The 24,110-nt window shown below is 45.6% G+C and overlaps 1 protein-coding gene across 2 annotated transcripts in view; it reads left to right on the forward strand.

Moving 5' to 3' along the window:
* SSH3 (slingshot protein phosphatase 3) overlaps positions 1–24,110 on the forward strand; it is a 105,018-nt gene that overhangs the window by 56,159 nt on the left and 24,749 nt on the right. For both annotated transcript variants that reach the window (XM_033920342.1, XM_033920344.1), the window contains exons 4-5: positions 5,636–5,754; positions 9,595–9,666. In XM_033920342.1, the coding sequence (XP_033776233.1) occupies positions 5,636–5,754; positions 9,595–9,666 (191 nt within the window). The remainder of the gene's footprint in view (positions 1–5,635; positions 5,755–9,594; positions 9,667–24,110) is intronic.

Here is a 24,110-nt window from a genome sequence, read left to right on the forward strand (position 1 = left end):
CTAGCCACGCTTTACCCTCTTCTCTCCCACCACGACTGGCTATGCTCCCTAGACCTCAAGGAGGCCTACACTCACATTCCAATCCATCCGTCTTCACGTCGCTACCTACGGTTCCAGATACAGCACCATCACTATCAGTACAAAGTGCTACCCTTTGGCCTCGCATCATCGCCCAGAGTGTTCACCAAGTGCCTTATTGTGGTGGCGGCCTTCCTCAGGTCTCACGACCTTCAGGTGTTCCCCTACTTGGACGATTGGCTGGTGAAAGCACCTACGTCTCCGCTTGTACTTCAAGCCACTCATCACACCATCTCGTTCCTCCATCTCTTGGGTTTCGAGATCAACTACCCCAAGTCGCATCTGCTTCCCACACAGCGACTTCAGTTCATTGGAGCAGTTCTCGACACCACTCTAATGAGGGCATTTATCCCCTCCGACCGCCATCGAACTCTGCTCCACCACTGCCGTCAGGTGCTCCTTCATCACTCCATTCCAGCTCGGCAGATGATGATCCTCCTGGGCCACATGGCCTCGACGGTCCATGTACTTCCTCTGGTGCGACTCCACCTCAGGACACCTCAGTAGACTCTAGCCAACCAATGGTCACAGACCACCGATCCTCTTTCTCATCCCATCTCTGTGACATTGTCTCTTTGGCAATCTCTTCAATGATGGTTGAACTCCTCCAATCTTTCCAGGGGTCTACTCTTTCATCTACCTTCTCACTCCATGATCATAACCACAGATGCCTCCCCCTATGCATGGGGTGCTCACCTGGGAGATCTTCGCACCCAGGGACTCTGGACCCCTCAGGAGCGTCAACATCACATCAACTTCCTCGAACTCAGGGCCATGTTCTATGCTCTCAAGGCCTTCCAGCACCTTCTCTACCCTCAGGTTCTTCTCCTGTGCACAGACAACCAAGTCGCCATGTACTACATAAACAAGCAAGGCGGCACCGGATCTCCCCTCCTCTGTCAGGAGGCCATCCGCATCTGGACCTGGGCCACGGCCCACAGTCTCTTCCTCAAGGCTGTCTATATCCAGGGCGAACAGAACTCCCTGGCCGACAATCTCAGCCACATCCTTCAACCTCACGAGTGGACCCTGGATCCTCCCACACTCCACTCCATTTTTGCTCTCTGGGGCACTCCTCAGGTGGACCTCTTTGCAGCTCCTCACAACCATCAGCTGCCCCAGTTCTGTTCCAGACTCTTCTCTCCTCATCGTCTGGCCCCGGATGCATTCCTGCTCGACTGGACGGATCGGTTCCTCTATGCCTTTCCTCCCCTACCTCTGATGTTGCGGACGCTCTTCAAACTCCACAGGGACAGAGCCACCATGATCCTCATCGCCCCTCGGTGGCCTCGCCAACACTGGTTCTCCCTCCTGCTTCAGCTCAACTCCAGGGAGCCCATTCCTCTTCCTGTGTTTCCTACTCTACTTACACAGCAGCATCAGTCTCTACTACATCCCAATCTGTCCTCGCTCCACCTGACAGCTTGGTTTCTCTCGGGCTGACCTCTCCAGAGAATCTGTCTCAGCCTGTCCGTCGTATTTTGGATGCTTCCAGGAAACCGGCCACCCTTCAATGTTACCATCAGAAGTGGACCCGGTTCTCCTCTTGGTGTCTCCTTCATCATCACAATCCCACCTCACTGGCGGTGGAAACTGTACTGGACTATTTGCTCTCTCTCTCCGACGCTGGCCTCAAGTCGACCTCAATCAGAGTCCACCTCAGTGCCATCACTGCATTTCATGAGCCTATCCTCGGAAAACCTCTTACGGCTCATCCCCTGGTTTCCCGGTTCATGAGAGGCCTCTTCAATGTCAAACCACCTCTGAAGCCTCCTCCAGTCGTCTGGGACCTGAATGTGGTTCTATCAGCCCTCATGAAACCTCCATTTGAGCCTCTTGCCACAACTTCACTCAAATTTCTTACATGGAAGGTGCTTTTCCTCATTGCCATCACCTCTGCCAGGAGGGTTAGTGAGCTGCATGCACTGGTTGCCGACCCACCTTTCACTGTTTTTCACCATGACAAGGTGGTTCTGCGTACCCATCCTAAATTTCTGCCTAAGGTGGTCTCGGACTTCCACCTCAACCAGTCCATTGTATTGCCTGTTTTCTTCCCTAAGCCCCATTCCCATCCTGGGGAACAGGCGTTACACTCGCTGGATTGTAAGCGTGCCCTTGCATACTACCTTGATCGTTCCAGGGCTCACCGCTCGTCTCCTCAGCTCTTTCTGACCTTCGATCCTAACCGTCTAGGTCGTCCTGTCTCTAAACGGATGCTTTCCAACTGGCTTGCTGCCTGCATTGCGTTCTGTTATGCTCGGGCCGGTCTCTCACTGGAAGGTGCTGTCACGGCCCAGAGGGTCAGAGCTATGGCTGCTTCTGTGGCTTTCCTCCGCTCCACACCTATCGAGGAAATCTGCAAGGCTGCCACTTGGTCCTCAGTTCACACGTTCACTACTCACTACTGACTGGATGCCTTCTCCAGACGGGATGGACTCTTCGGCCAATCTGTGTTACAAAATTTATTTTCCTAATGGCCAACCATCCCTCCTCCCTCTCTGTTAGCTTGGAGGTCACCCATACGTTAAGAATATGCTGCCTGCTTGTCCTGGGATAAAGCACAGTTACTTACCGTAACAGGTGTTATCCAGGGACAGCAGGCAGATATTCTTACGTCCCACCCTCCTCCCCGGGTTGGCTTCTTAGCTGACTTATCTTAACTGGGGACCACGCACTCCTCCGTCGGGCGGGAAGGCACTCGCGCATGCGCGGTGCGGCCAACTAGAACTTTCTAGTTAAAAAGATCCGTACCGGGGCTCCGTCGGTGACGTCACCCATACGTTAAGATATCTGCCTGCTGTCCCTGGATAACACCTGTTACGGTAAGTAACTGTGCTTTCTAGTAGCTTAGATAAGAAGGGAAGGAGGGAGATGGGACGATAGTGGAAGGGCATGTGGGGGTCTAGTGAGGGTTCTTTGAGGAACGGTGTAACTGCGGCATGTTTGAAGTCATCGGGAACAGTTGCAGTGGAGAGTGATAGGTTGACGGTGTGACAGGAGGGATGACAGTGTGAGAGAGAGCGCTAGTAGGTGGGTGGGAATTAGATCAGAGGAGCGGGTAGTGGATTTGGAGGAGGAGAGAAGATGTAGCTTCCTCTTCGGTGATTTCGGAAAAGGAGGAAAAGGTGGCAGGGATTGAAGGAAGGTTGGCAGAGTAGACAGCAGGAAGGGAGGGTTGGGGTGGGGGGAGGTGACCTGGTTGAGCATTCAAGGTGAAACTTATAAGAACATAAGAATAGCCTTACTGGGTCAGACCAATGAACCTTGTCGTAGAAGAACTCTGCCATCATCTGGGGGGAGAGTGAAGAGGGGATTGGAGGTGGGGGCACTTTGAATAGAGAGTTGAGTGTGCCAAAGAGACAGCGAGGATTAGAGCTAAGAGAGTAAGTTAAATATACTGTGGACAACAAAGCTGAAAACAGCTGCAACACCCCCCCCCCAGCCACCCACCCACCCTTCCTTTTTCTACTTCTTCTTAACATAATTATTTCTCTCTTTGGCTTGTAATCATTATGATCATTTAACATCAGATTCTAATGCTTTTTGGAACATATTTTATTTTTATTTTTCTTTATACTTATTTTTTTATCTCTTTTTTATTTATTTTGCTTACTATTTTTAATTCTAACTTAACTTATTTATTCATTACTTGTTGAAATATTCATATCTATCTCTATCTCTACCTCTATCTTTAGATTTTTATCTTTACATAAGTTGTTTTCTCAGGTACTTTAGCTAGATTGTGAGCCTTTGGGACAGTAAGGGAACTTCCAAGTACCTATCTTTATTTGTTTATTTTATTTATTGTATCTTTAATTGTATCATTTTTGTAAACCGCTTAGAACCTCACGGTATTAGCGGTATATAAGAATTAAATTCAATTAAAAATAATTGTTTTGCACAGACCAGTGGGGGCATGTGTACAGTGCTGTATGTTAGTGCACATTTTTTGTGCTGGGTCTATTTGCGCACTGGGAAACAACACTTTGGTGTACGTGCTTGGGTTAAGAAGCCTTGTGCTAAGTGTTGGTGCCCAACTCCAGTGCGAGATTTCTTCAGTGGCCTCAGAAAGGCCTGTCGCTTCTATCTCTTCAACATCGCCAAAATTTGCCCCTTCCTCTCTGTCCACACTCTCGCTTAGATTACTGCAACCTACTTCTAACTGGTCTCCCGCAGAGCCACCTCTCCCTCCTGCAATCTGTGCAAAACTCTGCTGCACGGCTCACCTTCTACCATCCTTGCTGCGCTCATGTCGCCCCTCTCCTTAAATCACTTCACTGGCTCCCTATCCGCCTTCGTATACAGTTCGAGCTCCTATTGCTGACCTACAAGGGTGTTCATTCTGCTGCCCCTCAATATCTCTCCTCTCTCCTTGCTTCTCTCTCCTTATACGCCTCCCAGAGAACCCCGTTCCTCAGATAAGTCGCTCTTAGCGTTGCCCTTCTCCTTCACTGCCAATTCCAGACTCCGTTCCTTTCATCTAGCTGCCCCCCCCTATGCCTGGAATAAATTACCCAAGTTTGTCCACCAAGCCGCTTCCCTTCCCTTGTTTAAAAGCAGACTGAAAACCCACCTTGTTGATATAGCCTTCAATCCATAACCCTACTCCCCACCAACCCAGCCAGCAAATTAAACGTTCTCCTTAACTGTATCCATGACATCCTGTTTTTCCTGTCTTTTTTTTGTGACTGTATAGTGCTGCATACGTCTGGTAGCACTATAAAAATAATTGGTAGTAGTTGCAGGAAGCAAGAATGTTGGCACAGAGCACGAGAAAGAGGCTCAACCCTGTAGCACAGTCTGATCCCACACACCCTATAACAGGGGTCTCAAAGTCCCTCCTTGAGGGCCGCAATCCAGTCGGGTTTTCAGGATTTCCCCAAAGAATATGCATGAGATCTACGTGCACGCACTGCTTTCAATGCATATTCATTGGGGAAATCCTGAAAACCCGACTGGATTGCGGCCCTCCAGGAGGGACTTTGAGATCCCTGCCCTATAAGTACACCCACAAATGCCCACACAGTGTACAGGAAGAATTAAGGCAAGAGTAACAAAGTAAATCCCAGGAGGAGGTTTCTAAGTCTCCACTGGGCGCTCTCCCGGAAACGTAGAGCAATTGCGAGTAAGGAATCGCCCAGGCTAGAGAGAACCTTTCCCCTCCCCCCTTAACACTACCGCAGGCACTCACTGGCGTTCATTTATAACAGGGGAGCTTTGCTCCATTCGGAAGAAAGGGCAGGTCTCCTTTAACGTTATACTGAGTCCCGGGAGAAGCGGAACATCTTTTTTTTGGATTTTTGGGAGGGGGCTTGGGTTGAACAAACCAAACCCTGTCCCTGCCTCCCAAGTTCCCCAGTTCCTAATGCTGTGCAGAATGAAAAGTTGGCAGGGTGGTGGCCCGCCTCATTCTGCTGCCTCTGCTGACTCCAACCCCATGGAAGGGCAGGTTTCTTTGGCTGTCGCTTGGCTGGTTCCAGCTGGATTCTGTATTGTGGAGTGCAATAGGTGGTGAAGGTTCACTTCTCAGCTCTCCTCCTCTCTCTGGTTTCCTCAGGCCGTGCGACTAGAGTCGGCGAGGACGTATCGGATCCGGTATCTGATGGTGGTTTCCACCCTTGGGAGCTGCGATGAGGATGAGACCATTCTGCTGGGGGTCAACTTTCCGAGTGACGGGTATGAACAATTTTGCTTCTCCTTGTTTTGTCTTTTCCTGTGACCATGTTCTTCTTAAAGTTCTCCAGGGTGAGCTGAGTTCTTTAGCCAAATGTGACCCGGGAAGGAAGCCACCTCCGTTCCATCTGTCTACTGCTGCCACTACTTATTTCTTTAACGCTGCTAGGTTCGTGTAATGCCGCGCTACCGTGTACAGTGGTGTAGTGAGGGTGAGAGGCGCCCGGGGCGATGGCATCCCTTCCCCGCTTCCGCCTCCCCGCTCCCACCTGCCGTGAGCCCCGCCCCCCCCGCTCCTTCCCCCGTACCTGTAGTTGAAGTTGTTTCTCGCGGCGGTCAACAACATGCTCCTTGTGACCCTGTCGGCGGTGTCAGGTCAAAAGCACGCCGGGACAAAGGTGCGCGCAGACAACTGAGCGCAATGTGGAGGCGCACGCCGAAGAAAATGACTGTTTTAAAGGGCTCCGATGGGGGGTGTGTTACGTTATACAGATCGCGCCGCGTTGTGGGGGCGTTATGGGGGGTTTGGGGGGTTGTAACCCCCCACATTTTACTGAAAACTTCACTTTTTTCCCTAAAAAACAGGGAAACAGTTAACTTTCCAGTATAATGAGGGAGGTTACAACCCCCCAAACCCCCCACAACACCGCTGCGATCTGTATTAAGTAAAGTGGGGGGGGTTCCCCAACAAAACCCCCCGTCGGAGCCCCTAAAAACACTCTTTTTCTTCGGCGCGCGCTTCCGTCTTGCGCTCAGTTGTCAGCGCGCGCCTTTGTCTTCGGCGGTTTTGTCTAAGTGCGTGACACCCGGAAGTGACGTCAGCGGGAGAGCCGACAGGGTCGCGAAGAACACGCCGTTGATCGCCGCGAACAACTTCTTCAGCTGGAGGTGTGGGGGAAAGGAGGGGGGCCGCGCGTGGAGGGGAGGAACGGGTAGAGGCGGGGGGGGGGGGGTGGGCGGAGAGGAGGCGGGGTGTCGGCACCCCCACCAATGTTGCTTCCCTCTGGCCCCACACTTATACGCCACTGGCTGCGTATGAGAGATTTATTACACCAGCCTAATTACAAGGCTGTGATAGGGAGAGCAGGGTTGAAGAGTTAAATCTTCAGTTCCATGTCTTTCCAGTGGGAGTCGCACCAGAGACAGATCCTTCCTCTCGTAGAAACACGTCACCTTGTGCACACTTGGTTGGAAAACCTTTCAGACAATCTGAGCGGGAGGGCCTGGCAGCCGAATGTGTACATAGTGATGTAATTCTATAATAAAAGAAAAAAAAAAAAAAATCTCCACTGATTTCTAAGGTAATTATAAAACAGTTCTCTACTCTTTGCATCACAATTTGGACAGTTTTAAAAATAGCCAGTAAAAGGCTTACAATTTGAGCGATGTTGTGTGAGATATATTTTTTTGCTATTTATTATGAAGAGATTTTTTTTTATGCCAATGAAAGATCTTTAAGCGCTTACTGGGGTTTTTTTTTTCCTTCCCATATTCTAAGGTTGACGCAAAGGGAACTTTAGTTTGATAAATCGTTAATTGTATAATAATCCATCGTATAAAGCACCTTCTGGTCTTATCAGTTATAATAATGTTGCTTGAAATGTTTCCTCACAAGTTGCTGTAGGGTGATCTATTTCCTCACGTGCCCCAAAATATCTTGGGAGATTGCCATAAGGGCAATTGGTAACCTACTGACCTTCCGGAAAGCAGTAAAGACGCTTCTTTTCACGAACCGGATCGATTCTGGTCTGAAACTTTGACAGACCTTGCTTAGACCTCAGAATGACCCCCAGACTTAGAATTTTTTGTCCCTAGGCTTGACATCCTACAATTTTTTTTTTTTTTTTTCCCTTCCTTGAGTTATTTTCCCTTTAATGTATTTTTTCTTCTACAAACATAGTGTAACTTTCCCCCCCAATCCTCACGATTCATGTATGTTAACCCAGTATGTTTTTATTTAAAGTCATTGTATTTGTCTTTCTATTTTATTTGAATTGTACATCGCTTAGATCAGGGGTGTCCAATGTCGGTCCTCGAGGGCCGCAGTCCAGTCGGATTTTCAGGATTTCCCCAATGAATATACATGAGGTCTATTTTGCATGCACTGTTTTCATTGTATGCTAATAGATCTCATGCATATTCATTGGGGAAATCCTGAAAACCCGACTGGATTGCGGCCCTCGAGGACCGACATTGGACACCCCTGGCTTAGATAATCAATAAGCGATTTATCAAGCACTAATAAAACTTGAAACTTGAATGGATCCGAAACCAAAGCGCGCAGATTAATGGTGTGCCGACACCTGCACGCAGGATGATTGTGTGCCGCCGTTTCCAGCGGTTTTACGGCTTACCGGGAGCATTTTGAGGGGGGGGTTGTGGGGTAGAAACCCCCTCCAGTACACTTGTAAGTGGTTGTACTCCCGTTGCGGGGGGGGGGGGTTGAGAGGGGGAACCCTCCCAATTCACTGAAAACTTCCGTTCTCTTGCTGTTTGGGAGTTTTCAGTGTATTAACACGCCCCCTACACACCCTCAGTGGGAGCATTTATAGGTATGCTCCCGGTAAGCCGTAAAAGCACTGGAAACGGCGGAGCGCAATTGGCATGCCACCCGTTCACTGCAGATATGTTAATACCCATTTGTGACTGTATGATTTATTTTCTTAGATTGTGCAACGCATGTGTTCTTAGTCACATTCTCTATAACCTATAAGTTATTGATTCTATAGCTTTGCGTTTTGATCCTGTATCATATTATTGACTCTGTAATGTGCGTATCTCTGTTCCTGAAAACTTTGCGTATGTATCCTTGTAATCCGTTCTGGGCTTCTAGGGAGGACAGGCTATAAAAATGAAAGAATGAATAAATAAATAAGAAAGGCAGGAGATGTGAGGGGGCGGTAGCAGTCAACCGTGCGGCCTAGGGGTGTGGTGCCCACTCGGCTGTAAGATTGCAATAAATGAGAACAAAAGAATTACAAATAAACTGTTGTTCCTGTTCTGGCTCCCATCTCTCAACACGCAGAAATGAAAGAGGTACCTGAGTAAACAGCTTTGGGACTTGTCCTCTTGAGCACCTGCTACGCTTACATTACATTAGAGATTTCTATTCCGCCATTACCTTGCGGTTCAAGGCGGATTACAAAAGATATAAAGAATGGGGGTTACAATGGAAGAATAATAGTCATTTCTAGCGTTGTAAAGAGTAGATCATTTGTAGAGAGTTGTAAAGAGTCGATCAATTGTCATTTCTAGAGTTGTTAAGAGTAGGTGTGGTTAGGACTGTACGCTCTTTGCTTTTGTGGATTGGTTGCTTTTTTAGGCCAGAAATACCTAAACTTGCTTCCAAATCAAACCCAGCGCTGCGTTGCCGCTCTGGAGCAGATGGGGCTAGTGGTGGAAAATTCCGGCAAACAGAGCGATTGGCTGTTTTGGATTCTGCGAGTGTTTCCCGAGTTTATGTAGGAACGCTGACTGGAGTGAATATTGTCTGCTTCTCCACTGCTAGGGCTGAGCTACGGTTATTTTTTTTCTTTTTTAATTCTATCCCGCAACAACTATTACAATTCTGGGTGGCTCACAGTTAACACACATAATATATTGTGACTGACATACATACAATTAAGAAAACATAAAAATGTGTCTGCATCACGAGAGGCTCAATTGCTTTTCGTTGGATCAAACAAATGAGCCAAATAAATGTTTAACCGTAGGCCTGTGTAAATAGAAAGGTCTGGACCTGCTTTCTAGAAATGGTAAAACCTCTCAATGTGTCTAATGTGACCTGGTAATGAATTCCAGAAGATTGGACAAGCATAAGTTTCTCTTTTCTCTTGTTTTTAGCTGCAATCGGTGCACTATTGGGATGGTCCTACCTCTCTGGAGTAATACCCAGGTGTTCCTCGACGGAGATGGGTAAGAACTTCGGAGACGGACATGTACCTTCGTGTTTCTCAATTGAAATCTTTTTATGTCTTCTTCAGGGCCAGGCTTTGGGTTGGGTGCGACCTCTGCGGCCCAAATGGGGTACCCTACATGAAGGGTGCACCATGCAGGCAGTGTCATAGTAAGGGAGGGGGGGGGTCCGCCCCGGGCGCCGGAACCCGTCCTCCTCTCCTTCCCGAACCCGCCCCCCCCCCTGCCTCGTGCCCCTTCCCTCCCCTCGTACCTCTTTAATTTTCCCGGCGTGAGCAGAGTCACGAACCTGTTGCGCCTGTTGGTGCCGGCTCTCTCTGACGTCACTTCCGGGTCCCCGCGCCTAGGATGCGACGTCGGAGGGAGATCCGACACGACGCGGGCATCAGGTTCAGGATGCTGTTCGCGCTGCAAAAATTAAAGTGGTACGGGGGAAGGGAAGGAGGCATGCGCGTGGCAGGGAGGGGTGGAGAAGAGGGCGGGGAGGGGGGCGCTACCGCCCCGGACACCACTCACCCTCGTTATGCCACTGCATTGGGTACCCTCTCTTTCTGTCACCAGGTTGAAGAAAGGGGCTGGGCAATTTAATGTGGAGCAGAGGGTAGGGAATTCTGGGTAAAAAAAAAGAGAGCCATTGCCATCACTGAAGGAGGTGGTATGTGCCACAGTTGAAACCACTGATGGGGGAGGAGAGGGAACCAATTTCAGTTTTCGCACAGGGTACAAGTTGAACCAGAGCAAGGCATGATCTTGGCATTAAAAAAAAAAAAAGAGATACATACCTACGGTCTCATTTACTAATGTGCTTTAACCAATTAATGCATTTTAATGTGAGTTCAGTACCTACTTTGTTAAAAAAAAAGCCCTGCTGGGAAGAACGGGGCTTGCGTTGCTCAGGATGCCTTAACTCACAGCACTGAATTAGCATCTGTGGCGTGCACTAATTCCATTTCTGCTAGGCCACGCACGAAAGCTTGGACCAAAGCTGATTAAAAGATGATACAGGCTTTTGTTGAGGTGATTTGTGAAGGTTTACTGACCTGAGAAGTAAATATTGAGCAAGGTGAAACAGAAGAGAGATGAACGCTGGAGGTTTATTATTATGGACGCAGAGGTTCAGTGCTCGGGGGAATTTGAGTCGGAGGAAATGTATTGTCACGTAAGGTGCCCCAGAGATCGCTATTATCCCCAGGCCTCTTTAACATCCATGTGTAGGAGGATTAGAGTTAGGTTTTTCATGCTGTTCTTATGCAGATATTACTGTTGAGGGGGATGATAAAAAGGAATTACTACAACTGGAAAAGAGACTTAGGGATATTTATTTTTATTTGATTTTTTTATATATATAGCCTGTAAGCTCAAAAGCTATCAAAGAAGTGTACAGTGGTGCCTCGCATAACGAACGCCTCGCACAGCGAACGCTGCACACAACGAACTTCATGTCTTGATTCATACAACGAACTTTGTTTCACACAACGAAGTCGCCCGAGCTGCCGATGTATTGCATCCTTCCGCGCAGGCACTGCAGGCAGTCGTTAGTCACTGCGCTTAACTGCCCTCTCTCACAGCCCTTCGCCTGGCTCCCTGTGCAGTGGCGGACCGTCGGCTCGCCTCCTTTTATGGAGTGGCCCGGCGCCTACTGCTGATGCGTTGGGGGGGCGGAGCTACTCTCGCCGCTTCCCCGATGCTAGAAAAAAAAAAAAAAAAAGAAAAGTTAAGTCCCAGTTTTTGCCGCTGAGACTCTGCCCTCTCTCACTGTATACAGTCGTCCTTTTAAGATAAACTCAATATTTTTTATAGATCATGGCTTCTAAAAAAAGCAGGAAGGTGATTTCTGTTGAAATGAAACGGGAAATAATTAGAAGGAGTGAATGTGGGGTAAAACAGTGTGACCTCGTCAAAGAGTTTGGCCTCAGCAAGACCACCATTTTCACCATTTTGACAAATTTATCTTTTTTTATGTCATCTTAGCATATTTTATGCTGCAGAACGAATAATTTTTTTTAACATGTATTGTTATGGGAAAACGCGTTTCACATAACGAACTTTTCGCATAACAAACTTGCTCCTGGAACCAATTAAGTTCGTTGTGTGAGGCACCACTGTACATTCAAATCTATTAGGTATATTTCTGTCCCCAGAGGGCTCACAAGACAAAGTTAGACAAGTTTCTACTGAACCAGAACATACGCAGGTAAGGCTAGTCTCAGTTAGGGCGCTGGTCTTTGACCTAAGGGCCGCCGCGTGAGCGGACTGCTGGGCACGATGGACCACGGGTCTGACCCAGCAGCGGCGATTCTTATGTTCTTATGGGTGCCTTGAGGCAGTGGAGGGTTAAAGTGACTTGCCCAAAACTGAGAGGAGCGGCACTGCGATTTGAACCGGGTTCCGCTGGTTCTCATCCTGCTGCTCTATTAGGTTACTTCTTCCCTCCTGACTTTGGTTAACACACATTAGGAAATGAGGTTCCTAGTTTGGATGCAGCAGAAACACTCCATGCATCACAATCCCTGATATTTAGACCGCGGGAGGCAGCCCGGCTACAGCCCGCGGCAATCCCAGGTATTCAACGCCGGGGCCGTATCTGGCCCACCGGTGTTGAATTTCCAGGGCAAAGATTGCCACTTCAGACTTAGCTTGCTAAGCCAATATTCATCAGCTGGCAGGCTAAGGCAAAACGGTGAAAGGAAGACCTGATTTTTTAGGTGAGTCTATCTAGCCGCTAGCCTTAGCTGGCCAGCTGATGAATATCGGCGGCGACTGGCTACGTTGCTCGACATAACTATCTGACGAACCAGATATTCAGTGGGAAATAGCCGGCTCTCTCCCACTGAATATCAGCAGACAGCCGGCTGGGAGCCGATCCCAACTGGCTAAGTCTGCTGAATATCAGCCAGCAAGGCTCCCTCTGGAACCCCGCAATCTTGTTTCTGACCACCAGATGTCAACCTTGAGGCATGACCATAAGAACATAAGAAAGCGCCATCTCCGGATCACACCCTTGGTCCGTCAAGTCTGGCGATCCGCACACGCGGAGGCCCCGCCAGGTGTACACCTGGTGTAATTTTTAGTCATACCCTTCTATGCCTCTCATAAGGAAATGGGCCTCTAGTTTGCTTTTGAAACCTAGGACGGTCGATTCCGCAATAGCCTCCTCTGGGAGAGCATTCCAGGTGTCAACCACTCTCTGTGTGAAGCAGAACTTCCTGACATTTGTCCTGAACTTGTCCCCCCTTAGCATCATTCCGTGTCCTCTTGTCCGTGTCAAATTGGACAATGTAAATAATTTTTTCTGCTCTATTTTGTCGATTCCTTTCAGTATTTTGAAGGTCTCGAACATATCCCCTCGCAGTCTCCTTTTCTCAAGGGAGAACAATCCCAGTCTCTTAAGTCGTTCCTCGTATTCCAAGTTCTCCATACCTTTTACTAGCTTCGTTGCTCGACTCTGCACCCTCTCCAGCAGTTTTATATCCTTCTTTAGGTTGGGAGACCAAAGTTGGACACAGTATTCCAAGTGGGGTCTGACTATTGCTCTTTAAAGCGGCATTATGACCCTCTCCGATCTACTCGTGATTCCCTTCTTTATCATGCCCAACATTCTATTTGCTTTCTTTGCCGCCGCCGTACATTGTGCTGACGGTTTCAGGGTCCTATCTATCAGTACACCCAGGTCCTTTTCTTGTTTGCTCTTACCCAGAGTTGCACCTGACATTCTATACTTGTATTCCTTATTTTTTCCGGCCTAAATGCATTACTTTGCATTTCTCCATATTAAACTTCATCTGCCATTTCTCTGCCCGTTTCTCTAACTGACACAAGTCGCTCTGGAGTTCCTCGCTATCCTCCTGCGATCTGATCGCCCGGCATAGCTTTGTGTCGTCTGCAAACTTGATGATCTCACTGGATGTTCCTTCTTCCAGGTCATTGATATAAATATTAAATAAGATCAGCCCAAGTACCGAGCCCTGGGGTACACCGCTAGTCACTTTCTCCCAGTCGGAGAACTTCCCATTGATGCCCACTCTCTGTTTTCTGTTCTCCAGCCATTTGCCTATCCATCTTTCTATATCCCCCTCTATTCCATGACTACTAATCCTGCAGGTATGGAGAACCCTATCTCCACAGCATCTATAGCTGCAGCTTTCCTAGAGAGTGAACTAAGAAGTTTCTCTAAGCAATGTGCAACACTGCTACTGGGCTGGCCCATTCTTCTCATTGCTTTCTGTTTCTGTCCTTTGGGAAGACATGATCTTGACAGGCTGGAATGTCTTCTCACTGAAGAGTTTCCTCTTTCCTACATGCTTGTATATTATGTAATACTAGCTGATGCCCCGACGTTGCACGGGTATTTAATTATAGCAATAACACTGTAAATGGATTCAAATAAAGATACTTTATAGTGGTGAATGAAATTATTTTTTTACAGCTTAATAAAAAGTACAATATTCAAATTATAATGTGAAATATTTGACAAAATGAATACAATACAACTAACGCAAAACGTGATTATAAACAACAATTTTAGTTTCACCTCCTGGAGCAAGAACATATAAATTCTTGGGTGAACCCACCCTTGAGCAAGCAACATAGAGTTGTGGGCCGCGAGACCCCCAGAACATATCACCCCAGGTAGTGAGGGATCTGCATACCAAGTTTCGTTCAAATCGGTCAAGCCGTTTTTCAATTACTGTGAGAATGGCAGCTTTTTACATATTTTCCATTGACATGAATGGGTGAAATCTGATTTTCTGTTTGTAGCTCCGCCCACGTGTGCAGGTGGGCCGCGAGACCCCCAGAACATATCACCCCAGGTAGTGAGGGATCTGCATACCAAGTTTCGTTCAAATCGGTCAAGCCGTTTTTGCGTGATTGCGGCACATACACACATACATACCTCCGATTTTATATATATATATAGATTCTGATATGTTTCACAGTCTCTGGACTGCAGAACATTCTATTTTGTACCTAGTACAACAGACAGCTAGAGAGGTATTACATTGTTCTCTTAGGCTTCCGCAGCTGGCGTCATGTTTGTTGCAGTTGTCTGGGTCTTGCTTTGTCTGGATAGGTAGAAGTGATGTTTCAGCCATCATGCTGCAGCTTTCTTCAGGGTGAGGTCTGCAGTTTGTATCTACCGTATTTTTCACTCCATAAGACGCACCCTAGATTTAGAGGAGGAAAACAAGATAAAAACATTCTGAACCAAATTCTCCCTGCCAGGCTCTACACCTAACCCCCCCCCCCCAACTCCTTACTAGGCTATGTACCCTGTCCCCCCTCCGTGCCAGTGTCCCCCCTCTAGTGGTCTAGTGGAAAAAGTGCATCTTATGGAGCAAAAAATACGGTATATATATATATATATATATATATATAGTGGGTCCATAATTCAGATGGTTTAGAAATTCACAGAGGTTTTTCTGTCTATGGGGCCAGATATTGAGCTTATCATCTACATAGCGGATCTATAGTGTAGGTTTGAACTTGACAATCTCCGGTAGGGTGGAATTGAGAAACTCCATGAATATGATGGCTACTACTGGGGAAAAGGGGAGCCCATCACTGTGCCTTCTGTGACCAATGAACTTTCCTGACAAAATTCAAATTTGTGACCAATGCCTGCCTCAGTCACCACAAGCCCTAGCCAATCAGGTTTGAAGACCCACTATATAGCACAGCATGACGGCTGAAACGTCAGTTCTACCTACCTAGACGCGGCGAGACCCAGACATCTGCAACAATCTCGAAAGATGTAATAACTTTAGGGTTCTGTGTACTGGTGTCTTTTAAGCAGGGTCAGTGGAACACTTGTTGGGTGGGAGAGGCCAAACATACCTGTCCCAAGCTTTCAAGTTGCTGATGCTGTGTTGAGGAAAATATTGGTAGGCCCACTCTTACTCTACTGCCTGTGCTTGCATGCTTAATTTCTGTGGCTTGTTTTTTTTTTCCAGTCTGCAGTAGAGGTCTGCACGGGAACGGGGATTGCGGGAATCTCGCGGGAGTCCCGCAGGAATCCCCCCTAACCCACAGGACTCCCACGGGGACCCCCCTCTGGCCCACGGGACTCCCACGGGGAACCCCCTCTAGCCAACGGGACTCCCATGGGGATGGAAGGCTTTGGAAGCAGGGTTCGTCCATATAATATAATGGACACGTCAGCCTTAGTAAAAGAGGGGGTTTATAAGTTAATTACCTGAACAGAAAACAAAAAAAAGGGTTCCACCAAAGAGATTCCACAAGGAAAACAGCAGCACAAACACAAAAGAAACTGTGGAATTGATGATCCTGTCAGAAGTAATTGCTGCTTTTTATGGGGACGGGCGGGGATGGAGGTAATTCCTTGCGGGGATGGGTGGGGATGGAGAGGATCCTGGCGGGGACTAGAGGTCTGCACGGGAACGGGGATCGCGGGGTTCCTGCGGGAATCCCCCCCTAACCCACGGGACTCCCACGGGGACCCCCCTCTGGCCCACGGGGACCCCCCTCTAGCCAACAGGACTCCCATGGGGATGGAAGGCTTAGGAAGCAGGGTTCGTCCATATAATATAATATAATGGACAACCAGAAAACAAAAAAAGGGTTCCACCAAAGAGATTCCACAAGGAAAACAGCAGCGCAAACACAAAAGAAACTGTGGAATTGATGATCCTGTCAGAAATAATTGCTGCATTTTATGGGGACGGACGGGGATGGAGGTAATTCCTTGCGGGAATGGGTGGGGACTGAGAGGATCCTGACGGGTGCCGGGTGGGGACGGAGAGGATCCTGGTGGGGACAGGTGGGGACGGAGAGGATCCTGGTGGGGACGGGCGGGGATGGGTGGGATTTCTGTCCCCACGCAACTCTCTAGTCTGCAGTCTCTCATTAAGAAAGACTCACTTTTTCTGAGAGTTTTGGTGGAGTGTTCCAGAATTTGGCAGTAATCTTTTCTTTGCTTCTGGTTTCCAGCATTTTGCACGGTCACAGCTGCAAGGTTGGGATGGGTTTGTATTTTCTTTTTCTCAACCAGAGCCATTCTTTTCTGAGCTACCACAGCTAAGTCTACACAAACGGCCCTTTACGTCTGCAAGTGATCAATTCAGCGGACAAAAGAGAACATCTTAGGAGGTACTGGAAGCAATCGGCTATAATATATCACTTATAAACAATCATTGGTACATTATATAAATTTTATCCCTTCCCCTTTCCCATCCCTCCCATCCATATCTTCCATTATTATATAATATATGTAATAATAAAAATACCCCCCTCCCTATATCCTGAACTGATAATTAAAAGGGAAATAATTTTACTTAATCCTTACAATATTTTGTTAATGGTTTCCACACATCCTGAAATTTCTTAAAGTATCCCCTTTGTAATGCAATAAATCTTTCCATTTTATAGATATGGCATAAAGAATTCCACCAAAAGTTATAATTTAATCTCTTCCAATCCTTCCAATTATATGTAATTTGCTGAATGGCAACCCCAGTCATTAGTAGTAGCAATTTATTGTTGTTCGCAGAAATCTGACTTTTTGCTCTCATTTCCATACCAAATATCACAGTATCATAAGATAATGCCACTGGGTTATCTAATAAATTATTAATTTGGTCCCAAATTGATTTCCAAAAATTCATAATAAATGGGCAATGAAACAATAAATGATCTAAAGTTCCTGCTTCTAGATGACAATGCCAACATCTGTTAGACAAAGAGCTATCTAATTTTTGTAACCTAACAGGGGTCCACAACGCTCTATGCAACAGAAAAAACCAAGTTTGTCTCATAGATGCCGACAACGTACATTTCATCCTCCAAGACCAAATTCGTGGCTATTGAGATGCAGTAATTTCATGCTTAATCTCAATGCGCCAAATATCTCTTAAACCAGTTTTTAATTTATTTTTAGTAAATCCACTTAATATTTAATCTCCAGTTTTCTAATGATTAACTGTCTGCAAGTTTGGTCCTTTCCTAAAATATTAATACCTGCTCAAAATGTGGCATCCTTTGTCCTGTTTTGCTTCTTACCATTCACATATACCTTTCCCAAGCTTTTTGAGAGACTTTCTAAATATTTGCTGAATTTCTTTTATATAATATAATCTCTTTAAGATGGTAAATATTTGAAGAAGGTTTGGGGTTTTTTGTTTTTTTTTTCCTGAAGCCCTGGTGTTTGTGGCTTCTTTCTCTCATTTTCACAGCTTTTCTAAATTAACTCATACTGAGGTAACATTGCCTCCTTTTAGCTGCTGGTTCCTCTGCACCCTAGTGACACCTCCACGTTGCCACACTGTTGATCACCCAAGGTGTCTCTGCGATGGTTAATGCCCATCCCTCCCACCACATCATGCATTGCTCCTTGAGGTTTCTGGGCCCAAATGCATTACTACACTTTTTGCATCACGGACAACCTGACTGTGTCAGTTGTCAAAAGTAAGGTACGAGCCTACTTTTTCTTGGAAATTTGCGCTAGGAAAAGATATCCTCAGACATTTGTCTGTGTATTATTGTGGCTACTAATGTGTGTAGATTTGAAACTGGAATCAATGTGCCCTATTTGCCGGCCTACCTTTCATTTGAGTAAAGTTATTTATGTCGGTCCCCACATATACTCTTACCTGGGTATGGGGCTGGACAATTTTCAGCCAGACTACTGGAGAAGTTGGTATGTACCTTCTTAAATAGCTTCTAAAAATGTTCTCTTAATGCCTACTAATCTTGGCCACAGAACTTAAACTCTTGACAGACTTCTGAAGCTTTCTTACATCGTTCCACGTTTTTCTAGTCCACTTAAAAAGTACATTGTCTTTAAAGACAAATTCCAGTAACATTTTTCTTGGTGTAAATTCCATTTACTGCTAGCCTGTGCTGTATATCCAGTTTGCTTCCTTGGGATTTACCCCTAGGCTGGAATAGTATCAAAAGCCTCACTGAAATCCAAGTAGATTATACCCTGTAAATGCCTCTGATCTAATTCTCCAGTCAATGAGTGAAAGGAATCAATTAGGCAGGCAAATAGGTGAAGACTTGAGGCGGTCCAGAGGAGGGCGACGAAAATGATAGGAGGCTTGCGCCAGAAGACGTAAGAGGAGAGACTGGAAGCCCTGAATATGTATACCCTAGAGGAAAGGAGAGACAGGGGAGATATGATTCAGACGTTCAAATACTTAAAAGGTATTAACGTAGAGCAAAATCTTTTCCAGAGAAAGGAAAATGGTAAAACCAGAGGACATAATTTGAGGTTGAGGGGTGGTAGATTCAGGGGCAATGTTAGGAAATTCTACTTTACGGAGAGGGTGGTGGATGCCTGGAATGCGCTCCCGAGAGAGGTGGTGGAGAGTAAAACTGTGACTGAGTTCAAAGAAGCGTGGGATGAACACAGAAGATTTAGAATCAGAAAATAATATTAAAGATTGAACTAGGCCAGTTACTGGGCAGACTTGCACGGTCTGTGTCTGTGTATGGCCGTTTGGTGGAGGATGGGCTGGGGAGGGCTTCGGTGGCTGGGAGGGTGTAGATGGGCTGGAGTAAGTCTTAACAGAGATTTCGGCAGTTGGAACCCAAGCAAAGTACCGGGTAAAGCTTTGGATTCTCGCCCAGAAATAGCTAAGAAGAAGAAAAAATAAAAAATTTAAATTGAATCAGGTTGGGCAGACTGGATGGACCATTCGGGTCTTTATCTGCCGTCATCTACTATGTTACTATGTTAATTAAAGAACAAAAGAATAGCCATACTGGGTCAGACTGATGGTCAACTAGCCCTGTATCCTGTCTCCAACAGTGGCCAGTCTAGATTACAGTATCTGGCAGAAACCCAAATAGCAACATTCCAGAGCTTAGATTGTGATGTCATAATTCCTTATTCCACCAGTGTCTAAGAGCCAACTTCATCAGTGATCTCACAATGGCTTGACTGTCCTATACTTGGCGAACAGAACAAAGGTCCATCAAGCCCAGTATCCTGTTTCCAACAGTGGCTAATCCAGGTCCTAAGTACTTGGCAGAAACCCAAATAGTAGCAACATTTCAGAGTGAAGATTGTTATGTCATAAAGTCTCATTCCACCAATGCCTAAGAGCCAACTTAATCAGTGATGTCACATTGGCTTGACTGTCCTATACTTGACGAACATAAGAATAGCCATACTGGGACAGATCAATGGTCCATCAAGCCCAGTCTCCTGTTTCCAGCAGTGACCTTGTGCATACTGTCACTTGCACTGAGGTGGCAATCTTCAAATGCTGTTTTTTTACACAGATGTACCTGTTACAGCAATTTAAAAATTGCTCTTGGAACAGTATTTTACAGTTCTGTGTACATCTGATTATTAATGGTAGGAGTATTTTGCCCCTCTAATGACTCTTTAGTTTAGCTCAGAGAGCTAAAGCTGTTTTGCTTAGATGTTCCATTCTGCTGGCGTCTCCTTCAGTTACTTCCCCACATTAACAAAAGGTTCTGTGAAAATCCAGTTCTGTGACCTCTGTGTGCCCCCTCCTTCTCTGCCTTTGCTTATATATTACATTAGGTATCATAGGTTCTTAGATTAGGTACAGGCCTGTACTTTGTCTAGTATTCTTTAATGAGTTTCACTGTTCCTGGTTTTCTGAGGAAATGAGTAAGCAATAAAGTAATCAAAATGCTGTCTGGTGGCACAGGACTTCAAGTGCCATTAGAAATGCTTTCTGCTGCTTGGGATCTAGCTAGGTGCTTGGGACCTGGGTTGGCCACTGTTGCAAACAGAATACTGGGCTTGGTGGACCTTCAGTCTGTCCCAGTATGGCAATTCTTATGTTCTTACATATAGGACAGTCAAGCCATTGTGACATCACTGCTGAGGTTGGCTCTTAGGCATTGGTTGAATGAGGCTTTATGACATCATTTATGAATCGATAGGATTCACCATTTTTGCCTATGCAGACGATATTCAACTTCTTCACCCTATTAATATCACTAACACCTCTGACATAAAAGACATAAATAATAAACTGGATATCATAAACGAATGGCTATACACAAATAAACTTTCACTTAACATTGACAAATCTTGTGGGCTACTACTCCCGATCAAAAAATCTGAATCATTACCAGGAACTATCTCTATCAAATCTGTCCCACTACACATGGAAACTAAAATTAAACTACTTGGCGTTATCATTGATAGAGATCTCTCTTTTCACGAACATATTAGCTCCGTAGTAAAAGTCTGCTTCTATAAACTTCGCATCATCAGATCATTAATATCCATTCTAAATACTGACTCTATTACTATATTAACCCACTCTTTAGTAATCTCTCACTTAGACTACTGCAACTCGCTCCTCAATGGCCTTCCACAAAAAGAATTACGACGCCTTCAACTGATACAAAATACCGCAATAAAACTTATCTACAAAAAAACCAAATACGATCATGTCACTCCTCTCTTAAAGGAAGCCCACTGGCTTCCAATTTCTTATCGTATCACTTACAAAATTATTCTACTCACTTTCAAAATCAAACTCTTACATCAACCTACATTCCTCGATAAACTTCTTATTCCTCAAAGTTCCACCCGTACATTAAGATCATCAGACCAAAAACTTCTCTATATTCCATCTCTCAAAGATTTTTATTATACACGCAAAACAAACTTCGCTATAACAGCCCCTACCTTATGGAACTCACTTCCACAATACCTCCGCGACGAACAACAACTAGTCAAATTCAAGATCAATCTAAAGACTTTCTTATTTCGAGATGCTTTTAATCAAACCTAAAAGCATCTTCTCTCTCTTCCTTCGGTCAGCAAACTTTCATTATCTTAATGTTCCCCTCCCTTTTGTTCAATCCTCCCCCCCACTCTCTCCTTTTCATCTATACAATGTAACTTTTTCCCCTTCCGCTGTTACTGCCCTCACACTCCAGTTCGTCAAGTCTTTGTCATTTATGTTTAACTTAAGACATCTTTTTGCACATACTGCTACTTTTAATGCTTTTTTTTTTTTTATAATTTTATTGTAAACCGGCCAGACAATTGTTTGATGGTCGGGATATTAAAAACCAATAAACTTGGAAACTTGGAAACATCACAATCTCAGCTCTGGAATGTTGCTACTCTTTGGGTTTCTGCCAGGTACTTGGGACCTGGGTTGGCCACTGTTGGAAACAGGATACTGGGCTTGATGAAAGGGAATGGGGACTTGTATACTTTGGCATTTCAAAGCTGACATTCAATGTGGTGGGCACTGGAGGATTAAGTGACTTGCCCAGGGTCACAAGGAGCAGCACTGGGATTTGATCTCACAACCTCTGGGTGCAGAGGCAGCAGCTCTACCAGTGAGCCACATCTTCAGTCTGTCCCAGTAGGGCAATTCTTATGTTCTTAAGTATGGGACAGTCAAGCCATTGTGACATCACTGCTGAGGTTGGCTCTTAGGCATTGGTTGAATGAGGCTTTATGACATCACAATCTCAGCTCTGGAATGTTGCTACTCTTTGGGTTTCTGCCAGGTACTTGGGACCTGGGTTGGCCACTGTTGGAAACAGGATACCGGGCTTCATGAACCTTCAGTATGTCCCAGTATTGCACTTCTTATGTTCTTATAATGACCAGAGGCAATAATAGGATCTTTGGCAACTTTCTGTGTAGGGACAGCAGTTAGCATGCAGCTAGTCAGGTTCTGAGCAACAGAATGGCTCTTTTGCCTTTGTTACAATGTATCCCACTGCAGAGAAAACCAGTTCCACCCAGTCCCTCTGGAGCTTATGGCTTTTCCTCTTTTGAGAAATTGATTTAATAAGATCACAGAGAACATTTGTATTCCAAGATGCTACAAAATTCCCTTTCTGAGCAACCTGATACCCTCTACATAAGAGAGAGTCAGTCTCTGCTTGACAGAGTTTACCATCGAATCAAGACAAACAGGACAACTACAGGATTGGGGGAATTGCTAAAACTTTGCTGAAAAGTTCTCAGCCCAACCACGAAGAGAATGACGTGGATATGGTTCAAACAATGAGCAGAAACAATTTCAAAGCATAGAATTTTGTTTCTGCAAATTGGCCCTTAATGAAATAAGACAACACTCTTCTCAGGATTTAGAAAGCTGGTTGGTTGGGCTGAGAACTTTTCAGCACCCCCCTCGTAGCATGAAGACTTTCAATTTATGGTAACCAGAGCTGAAATTGTGATGTCATAATGCCCAATTCCACCAATAAGAGGCAGCCTCAGTGATGTCACAATGGCTTCATTGTCCTATACATATAAGGGGGTGCTGAAAATTTCTCAGCCCCACCAACCAACTTCCTAAATTCTGAGCATTATTTTGCCACTGTAGCTGAAAAAGAGGGTTATCTTATTTTGTTAAATGCCAATTTGCAGAAACAAATTCTATATTTTGACATTGTTTCAGATGGTTGATTGAACCATATTCACCTCTTGGTTGGGCTGAGAACTTTTCAGCACCCCCTCGAATGGTCAGTCTAATTGTGGACTTTTCCTGCTCCAATCTAAACACATCTCTGGGAACTGCCTTCTCCGAAAGTGGCCACAAGTGCAGGCTGTGCTGAGCAAAGGTCATTTCCAGACCAGAGGGCCAGTTCACGTGGGCAAATAGTTTAGAAGGTTGCCATCCCCATGATTTTCCTTCTTTGCACTCAAGTTAGATGCAAGTTACATATTAGATTTTGTGGCTGATACAGATCAGAAAAAAAAAGTTTGTGTGGCAAAGTGATTCACTTAAGATTTCCCAGCTCTCTGTCCCATAAATGCTGCTTTTGTTTCTTTTTGCTGACTCCAGAAGCTTCTTCTTGGTTGGGCCTCTGCTTTTTATTAGCATTTCTTATAGGAAAACTGACCCTATAAGATGATTGTGTGTGAGTGTCTGTCTGTCCGTCCATAATCATTTTTGAACTGCTCTTTCAATTTCCGTCAGATTTTTAATGCATGATGATCACAAGATTTAGAAGTCCCTTTTCATGGGTTTTTTTTCTGTAGGGAAAAAGGCCAGGGCAGTTCTGTTCAGCTGAAAAGTCAGGGAATTTAAGAGCACACAGTGGTGTCTTTGCTGATTTTGCAAGGAGTCCTGCCAGTCGTTAGTAGACATAAACCACACTGAAAGGCTAAAAAAACAAACAAAAAAAAGAAATTAGACATTATGAAATGCTCATTCTTCTCTCAGCTGGAAACTGACACGTTTCTCTCTCTCATGTAATATTCACCTAATGTTCAGAGCTCAAGTGTTCCGTTTCATTTGTCTTTTCACTAGGCCAAAGGTTTGGTACTACTTTGAAGTGGTCCTTATCAAAATGAACTCGGCTTTCAGTAACATTCCAAAAATTTAATACTCGGGCCTAGATTTATGTACAGACCTGTTAGGCCTGTCCCTAGGATGCCAGTATTACTGGGGGTGGCAAATTTCTCGCCACCCGGCAGATGATCAATCCTGCCCCTCACCTATGAAACCATCTCTTCAGTC

This window comes from Geotrypetes seraphini, chromosome 14 (assembly GCF_902459505.1).
Source record: "Geotrypetes seraphini chromosome 14, aGeoSer1.1, whole genome shotgun sequence".
NCBI classification, from domain to species: Eukaryota; Metazoa; Chordata; class Amphibia; order Gymnophiona; family Dermophiidae; genus Geotrypetes; species Geotrypetes seraphini.